Here is a 9,255-nt window from a genome sequence, read left to right as displayed (position 1 = left end):
CCTAAGCATCTAATTAGAAGATTATAATTATAGTTATAATCATGGTCATAACTATGAATCTATGATCTATGTGATTATGGGACTAAATGTCTTAACATAAAATGAATAAAAGAAAATCCCATATGAAGGAGTATTAATTAAATACAAATGGAGCACTTTGTGTCATGACCTAATATTGGTGTTTTTGTTTATCTAATTTATGGATACTGGAGTTGTTTTGCATTATAAAAAGTAAAAATATTAAGATGGTTATGGTTATGGGTCAGATGTGGGATTGACTTTTGAGAACATGCACTAAAAAAAGAAAGGAAGAGTTATAAAGTTTTTTTCCTAGTAATTTGGATCTAAGATTATTTATTTATATATGACTAAATTACAGAATCGATCTTTTTGTTTTATAAAAATATTAATTCTAAATTTGCATTTTGTTGTATTTAACGTCTTGTGGTTTTATCTTCTCTGAATTACGCTTCCGAAAATGGCCATTATATTACAATGACTGATTTATTTATTTTTTTGTCATTTATTATTATTATTATAAATTCGCCCAGTTATGATTTAGAGTTTAAAACATATTGTTCATCTTCGACTTGAAACAAACATCAATCCAAATGTCAACCAAAATGAGTCTCAAAATCTTCTAACTATTTTTGTTTCGGGCCCAAAATCAAATCATTTCGTCAATCAAAATGAACACCAAAAATCATTTCCAACATCGCAGAAAAAACTATTGAAATAGAGAATGACATTTAACAAGAAATTCAATCCCTAATAAGAAATAAAGAATCCCTTCTCATAAAAGGAATACCTTATTGATATAGAGAGTTATATTAGATGATGACGTAAGCAATGCATAATTATGGTGGATAAATAATTGATTTATGTTTAAATCCTTATACTTTAACCTTTGTGGTTGTAGAGGTTAATTAGCATAGCATCATCCTTACAACAATTAATCAGCAATTAATCGGTATACGAAAGCTGGTCTGGAATTTGTTAGAAAAATTATTTTCTATAAAAAAAATCTATATATTTATTTTCGTTATTGATTGTCATGGATGACTATCTCATGAACAACAAAAATCTTATTCGATAAAATCATTTTATGATATGACAACTCCTAAAATGTAAACCCGAAATAAAAATATTAAGCAATTTTGTAAAGTAAAAAAAATGACTAAAACACCGTGGTCCGCTAATTAACCCACGGCCCTCAATTCGATTCGTCAAACTTTATATTTACAAGACATTTATTGTTGTGGTAAATTCCTTATATAGAATATTTTATAACTTTGACTATATGACTAAATCGTCATTTTAAATTATTACGTTTCCCGTTACTAATAAATTGAATTTGATTAATCTTTTAGTAGCAATTAAGATAAACCCTTGTTAAAAGATATTCTAATTTTGTTCCAATTAAAGCATTTAACAAATTATAACATGAAATAAAAATTCAATTTAAATGGAGGTATAAAAACAGTTTGAATGCACGTAGAGAGAACATAGGGCATGACATGTTCATCCCACTTCTCTGGGGAAGAAGTTTCTCCATAACCGTATTTTCTTCTCTCTTTTCATCTCCTCTCATCTCCTCTTTCTTTTTAATTAATTTCTTTCACAATCGTTAATCATTCATTTCATTAATTTGACAAGACAATCTGTTAATATACGTACTGTTTCCTATATATAATCATCCCTCTCTACTCCATTAACTCCCAATCTCACTCTCTCTCCAAGGTTTCTGAGTTTTCCCTTCAATGGCGAAGGTAGTTTTTCTACTGATTTCTACGCAGATTTCGTGTTTTTGATCGTTTTACGTGATGGATTTTGATTATTTTGCAGAAGAAGAACGGAAACAACAACAACAACAACCACCACCACCACAACAACGACAACAGCAACAACAGCAACAATAACAATGAGAATGAAGATAACGGTGGAAAGAAGCAGAAAGGTTCTGGTATTGTAGTGGTGGTTCTGAAAATGGACTTGCACTGCGAAGGCTGCGCCGGTAGAGTCGTGAAAGCAGTTCGTAGTCTCGATGGTGATTTAAATATCTTAATTTCTCTGTTTTTTGTTCGATTTTGCTTCAGATTTCTCGTTTAATTCTCTGTTTTTAAGCGCTTTGTTTTTGAACTTTCGATCATTGAATGTATAGGTGTTGAGTCTGTGAGAATCGGTGACAGTGAGCTCAATAAACTTACGGTCATCGGGAACCTCGATCCGGCAAAACTCCGGCAAAAGGTTGAGGAAAAAACTAAGAAAAAGGTGGAACTCATCTCTCCGGCGACTAAAAAGAACAATGACGGAGAGAACAACAACAACCGATCTGACGGCGGCGACGGAGGCGGAGGAGGAGGAGATAATAAAAAGAAGCAGCAAAAATCATCTTCGGAGAACCAACAACCGCCTTCTGATAAGGCAAAAAACGCCGTTAAGAAAGACGAGAAGAAACCCAAAGAGGTTCATATTAGTAACCCAAAAGTCTTTATTGCTAACATGCGCTGTTTTGAGTGTCAGTTACCTTTACTAATGTGATGTCGGTTTGCTTAACCAGCTATCGGTGACGACGGCGGTTTTGAAGGTTCCGTTACACTGCCAGGGTTGCGTTCGGAAGATTCATAAAATTATCAGCAAAACAAAGGGTAATTTTGGAATTTTGGTTTCTCCTATCAATGTTGGTTGCTGTTGTTCTGTGATTTAACTGTAGATTTTTTTACAGGTTTTATTGAAATGTCGATTGATAAGAACAAGGATTTGGTGACTGTGAAAGGGGCGACTGATATGAAGATGCTGGCGGAGGTTCTGAAGCAGAAACTGAAGAAGGCGGTGGAGATAGTTCCGGCGAAGAAAGACGGCGGTGATGAGAAGAAAGGGAAGGGTGGCGGTGGTAACGACGGAGAGGAGAAAGGCGGCGGCGGAGGCGGTGGCGGTGGCCAGAAGAAGGGGAAGAAAGGTGGCGGCGGAGATGACGGAGACGGAAACGATGGTACTGGTGGGAAGATGGAGGCGTACAAGATGGAGAGTTTTGGAGGTCCGTATCCACATTTTGAATATGGGTCGGGTTATGCGGATTACGTACATGCCCCTCAGTTGTTCAGCGATGAGAACCCAAATGCTTGTAGTGTTATGTGAAGGAAGAAGGGCAAAAATGGAAAATGGAAACACAAAGGGCCAAAGGGGTAGTCACTTGTATATAAAACCGACTAACGTCGTATCTTTCTTGGTATCCTTTTAAATGATATTTAAAATATATTTTTATATATGATATATGGATTTAAATGATTTATCGAGTATCTTTTAAGAAAATTTTTAAAATGATATTTAGAAAGATATGATTGTTATTCTCAATCTTATGAAGTAGATGGAAAAGGGAAATGTATTTTTGTAATTTTGGAATGGGAGTTTAATATTTGCTTTCTTCTTTATGTTATTTACTGAATTGAAATAGTATTATCTGTAGCATCACGTACAGTTGTGGATTTGGAAATTAATGTTTGATGTAATCTAACTTTTCGTTAGTTTCGTCTTTTGTTAAATCATTTTTGGATCTATAATCCACTTCTGATTTCAAATATATTTTTTATTTTGTCCTAATCTTATTTAAAAAAAAAACAGAAAATAAATCTTATTAGGTAACTAACAATGTAAAAACTAAATAAGCACGAAACAAAAACTAGAAAACCACTTGGAAAAATCAAAATCACTCGTGTTTGTTAAAAAATAATAATAATAAAAAAGAATACCACCTAGGAAATAATAAGAATAATAATACGAGTAAGCTACTCAATGCTTGACAAAATTCAAAACCCAAAAACCTTATAAAAAATACCACCGTGAAATATAGGCTTCACAAGAGCTAAACGGACCATGTCTATATCTATTTATTCTACTTAAAAGGTCTTTTAAAAATAGGGAAAATGACTAAAAGAGGTAACAAAGTTATCAAAATGTTCAAAAAATATCATTGTTATTTTTTTAATATAAAAACACAATTATAATATATTTTTTGTATACAAAATACAAACGAAGTATACATGTGTTTAAATAAAACCTTATGGTAACTGGTTATCCCAGGTAAACGGAAAAATGTCCTAAAAAGATAATAAAATCTCCAAAATGTTCAAAAATTACTATTATTTTTTTAGTATAAAAATAATATTGAAGTATATTATTTGTAACAGAATACCAACGAAGTACACATTTTAGTATAAAAAATATCATTGAAGTTTCTATACTATTAAAAAAATATCATTGTTTTTTCAAAACATCTTTTGTTAACTTCGTTGTTTCCGAATTATTTAGAACCCAATCATCGGAGATCATTCACCATCATATCAGTTGACACCAGTTGTGCACTCTCTTTCATTTTTTCACTTGATCAGTTTGTATCTAAATACAATCACAAAAAACACATAACTAAGAATCCATCAATTAGGATGCAAATCGTTCAAGTGCTCCAGCACATATTCTTTCTCTCTACTTTGACTACTAATCGTTATCAAAACAGCCACATGACACTGAGTGTTCTTGATCATTGATCTTTCACTACTCCCAAAGAATTAAACGCAACTCCTACTCTCTACATTCACATTTAGGAATTCTCATGACATAACTGAAGGGATTTCGGTAAACAAAAAAAGAACCCTTAAGTTTGCATGCAACCTAAATATTTATAACTAAGAACATCAAAAAGAACCCTAGAAACCCTAGGATAGTTTCGAAAAATAGAGGAGAGGGTTTTAGGATTACATACCTTTTAGTTGTTATAACAAACAACTAGAAATTCCTTTTGAAGATCTCTTGGAAGCTAGCACCACAAATGTCGTGCCTTTAATGGAATCACACCCAAGCTAGCAAGAGGATAACTTAAGAGAGGAGAGGGGAGAGACAATTTTTGTCCAAGACTTGTAAAGGGAAGCGATCAACGAAAACAATGGCTAGGGGTTCCTTATATAGTTGAAGATACTTGGGGCCAAAGCTAGGTTTTAAGAGATAAACCCTAGATTCCCTTGCTTGGTGACCAATCATCCCAATCCCCTTATCCAATGGGCCTTGGACAAAATCATCTAGGCCTTACCCTAGATGATTTTCGTCCACCTCATTCCATGAGGTTCTAAAGCCTTATTTCCTCAACTATCAATATATAACCAAACAGTCCTTGTACTTTTAATTAATCCAATTAATCCCATAATTAACTCTAATTAATTTTTGATTAATTGTTAATTAAATAATATGATTTCTAATTAATATATTATTTTCATAACACATTAATAAACCATTGATTTAATTTACTATTCACATAATAAATTAATCTCTCTATTTCTATCTATCTAAAAGTTATCCTGTCAAATTGCTAGGTTTGAGGGCAACCCAAAAGGGTTGTGCTACTATCAATTCAAGTATATACCAATTTTAGTTATGGGCTTAGACACCTAATCGAACAGTCTCCCACTTTGATAAGTCTATAACTATATTTATCAGTATAACTTCTCAATCGATCAACAAATTGTAGCTTCCAAAAGCCGTTGTCGAACTCTGACCGAGTCAGTTACGTGTCCTAAGATAAGTGATCATATAATCCTCCATTCTGCAAGATATCATTCGAACAAGAGACATGGAATATAATCAATCTCATTGTTCAAGACTTTGTTTCCCGATTTCTGATTTGTAATGACTTAGAACTTCTAATTGAACACATCAATTTAGTCATGGTTGGGCCCGACACTATAAGTCAACACCAAATCACTGAGGGGCCCAAAGATATCGCTTTTCCCATTATGGAAAAAGGAACGAATAAACTTTGACTTATATGCTTGCACCATTTACTTATTTAATCATGCGTGATAATACATTTTATAACATCAAGTTACTGATGCGTTTACGTATTATCAATGCACAACCGACTTGTAAACTACAACTCATATATCTTTGTTTCATGATTATATGATATTATCATCTCATAATTACTCGTGATTAATTTAATGAAGTAATTCTCTGAGCGTGGGTTAATCAAATACTTAAATCTCCATTTCCAAGTACTCATGAACATTGCAACAATACTATTGCTACGTCTAAAGCTCTTTAGATAATCTACAATTCCATTTATGACAATCTTAATTCACTACTTAATTCCAAAAGTATGATCAACTGTAGAATTTGAATAATCATATTATTCGGGAAGTAGAACATGTAAAAATGAAATACAAAATAAACAATTGACAAAAGGTAGTAAACAAACTCAAATAATTCTCTATTATTTAATCACCAAAAGTCAATTACATTTACTTTATTACAAGTTTCAAAATAACTATCTAACTACTAAAACTAATATCATCTCTCAGACCAATGTTCCTTGCATGTTGAATGTGTTTTTCCCTACTCAGACCCTTTATAAGTAGATCTACAGGATTCTCTTCAGATGATATTCTCTTCACAGTGAGGTGATCTTCTTCTACTCTATGTCTGATAAGATGGTACTTTCTGTCTATATGTCTTGATCTTCCATGATTTCTTGGCTCCCTTTTCAAGGCAACCGCTCCTTCATTATCACAAAAAAGTTCCATTGACTCCTTAATTTATTTTTAACGGAATGTTACAATTCTCCCCCACTTAAAATAGATTTCATCCTCGAAATCAGCTCTCGCTTCTACTTCAAGATGCACTTCCCCACAACAACCAAGATGAATGAAAATCCATGGTATTAGTCGGTCTCCGAGCATCTCATCCAGACGCCGACACTCTAATCTTGCACTAAAAGGACATCACCACAATTAACTTCTCTCATATTGAAATGGACAACACTCGTAGTCTACTTCGACAATCTAGCTGAGCTACGCACTATCAGCATTGGGGCTCACCCCCGATTAGATGATAGCAGACAAGAAAACCTTCAACCTAAGCTCCTAACACCCTAGGGTCTAAGCACAAGAACGCCCTACAAATGTCATCACCACCATGTAACATCCCGACTCCCAGGTATTTCTTTTATTATTTATTTATTATTTATTATTGGTATTTCATGAGTGAATCGATGAGTTGTGAGCCTAACTCGTCGAGTAGAGTCCGATTTGGTCACATGGGTTTAATGATCGACTCGATGAGTCAGTGAGTTAACTCGCCGAGTTGGCGTTGTGAGGTGAAACCCTAAATCTCCAGGGTTGGGGCCTATTTAAGAGAACTTATGTCCTCATTTCCGCCTCACCAGCTGCCCAACTCCCCTGTGTGAAACCCTAAATGTTTGCAGTGAGCTAAGAGAGTTATAGAGCTAATCTTTGAGTATTCTAGTGCATCTTTTGAGGAGAAGAGGATATTATCCAGCAAGGAACGAGGAGAAACTTTTGGATCTAGTGCTATATCGACCAGAGCTTATGTGGAATTTAAAAATCCTACACCTTTCTTATCTTATTGGTTAGATCTCATAATTATGGAAGTTAGGGCTTTTACCACCTTTTATTGGGACATTGAGTGCATTGAGTCTATCAAGAGGTCTAGACTTCAGATCTGGACCTTGTGAGGTCCATAGAGTCCAAAGGTCCCAACTTTATTCAACCATATAAGATTTATTGTTCATAAATACCCTTGTTAGAATTATATTGGTATTTTGGAGCAAAATATGCCATGCATTAACGTAAATATCGAAGATTTACGTGACGTTTGAGCCTTGGGAGCCTAGATCTAGGGTGTGGAGTAGTAGATCTGCCTTAAAACATCTGAATGAGAATTCAGACTGAAGGGACTCGTCGAGTCAACGAGCTAACTCGACGAGTCAGCTAAGGTTTTCCCCGATGAGTCTGGACAAGGGTGACTCGGCGAGTTGATGAGACAACTCGGTGAGTTAAGTTGGGTTTTTGCGACATTTTGAGGAACAGTGGGGACTTGGTGAGTCACATAGGTGCACTCGGCGAGTTGGGTCAACATGGGCAGTTGACTCGAGTGTTGACTTCTGTTGACTTTAGGGTTTAGTCAAGACATGGTTTATGGGGGCCATAAAGGGGTAAAATGGTCTTTTGCCCATCTCAAGAGTTAGAAAGCGTTTAGCGTGAGTTATATGACATTGTGATCTTTATGAGTTAATTAGAGATGCTTATTACGTGTAGGCGGAGATTAGGCTGTTCGAGGGGTATCCAGTTTTCTTTGCTTACTTACGATGTAAGTCTTCTCACTATACTTACCATGAGTGGTGTCTATGTGTGACTGGAGGATCTTCTGTGCTTATTTGAGTTATGTCATATTATGCATTTTGTCTGTGTGATATATATGCTATATTCTGTGTTTTACTGAGATAGGACTGGACGGTCCAAATCGAGTTGTGGGACTGGAGGGTTCCACTGAGACAGGACCGGAGGGTCCAAACCGAGCTGTGAGACTAGAGGGTCCTCACTGAGACACACGACCGGAGGGTCCACACCGAGACACATGGGGCCAGAGGGTCCATGCCGAGTTATAGCCATGAGAGGCTTATTATTTGTGTACGTGGTATTTAGGGGAACTCACTAAGCTTTGTGCTTACCATGTTGTTGAAGGGTTTTGAGCATTCTAACACTCCTATGGTGTACATGCAACCCTAGAAACCTTGAATCTATGATTTCTCTATTATACATGTAAATTTGATTTATCCAAGGTTCTCATCTAACTAGCATATCATGGGGGGCTTGTAATATAAAAATAGTAGAATGACTTACCTTTTCTTATGGTTGATTTATTGGAGCTTCAAGAGCCTAGCACTAATAGTGTGAATGCCTCAAGTGGAATAACAAATCACCAAAACAACGTGAAAGACTTTGAGAGAATATGAAGCACTCTAGAAATCGGCCCACCCTTTTTCTCACACACACTAGTGCCATTTCATGTGCCAAAGACCTATTTATATAGTATGGTGGATTAGGGTTACATCCATGTAAACCCTAATACCCATGACCTTTCATGTGACAACCCGAAATTTATTCCGTCATTTTTTAACCCCTTTTCCGTTAATAAGCCTCGTTTTATTTAACTGTCCGTTAACTTTTGGACTGGCTAATTAATTTGGGACTTTTTAAATGACTTTGTAAGGGTTGAAACAAATTAGAAACGCCCTCATTAATCCCTTGGAAAATTTTAGTTTCAACCAAGTCAAAATACGACCACTAAATCGGGTGCGACCAAAAGCCCCGTTTAACGGCAGTATCGGGTAGATTTCCACTGATCCCCAACTCAAACCCCTATATAAGGGTGAGTGGAGTCCATTTGAGACTTTTTCACTCTCTCTCC

At 35.3% G+C, this 9,255-nt stretch overlaps 1 protein-coding gene across 1 annotated transcript; it reads left to right on the top strand.

Moving 5' to 3' along the window:
* The first annotated feature begins 1,504 nt into the window (after positions 1–1,504).
* On the top strand, positions 1,505–3,290 carry LOC145093264 (heavy metal-associated isoprenylated plant protein 3-like). Its single transcript, XM_079031349.1, has 5 exons — positions 1,505–1,769; positions 1,846–2,047; positions 2,162–2,466; positions 2,561–2,648; positions 2,726–3,290. The coding sequence occupies exons 1-5, from the start codon at positions 1,761–1,763 to the stop codon at positions 3,136–3,138; spliced, it is 1,017 nt and encodes a 338-aa protein (XP_078887475.1). The 5' UTR covers positions 1,505–1,760; the 3' UTR covers positions 3,139–3,290.
* The last annotated feature ends 5,965 nt before the right edge of the window (positions 3,291–9,255 follow it).

This window comes from Lactuca serriola, chromosome 1, assembly GCF_051521515.1.
Source record: "Lactuca serriola cultivar US96UC23 chromosome 1, Lser_US96UC23_V15, whole genome shotgun sequence".
In the NCBI taxonomy this organism is placed as follows: domain Eukaryota; kingdom Viridiplantae; phylum Streptophyta; class Magnoliopsida; order Asterales; family Asteraceae; genus Lactuca; species Lactuca serriola.
Note: the sequence above shows the minus strand (reverse complement) of the source record. Positions and strands in the feature narration are given on the sequence as shown.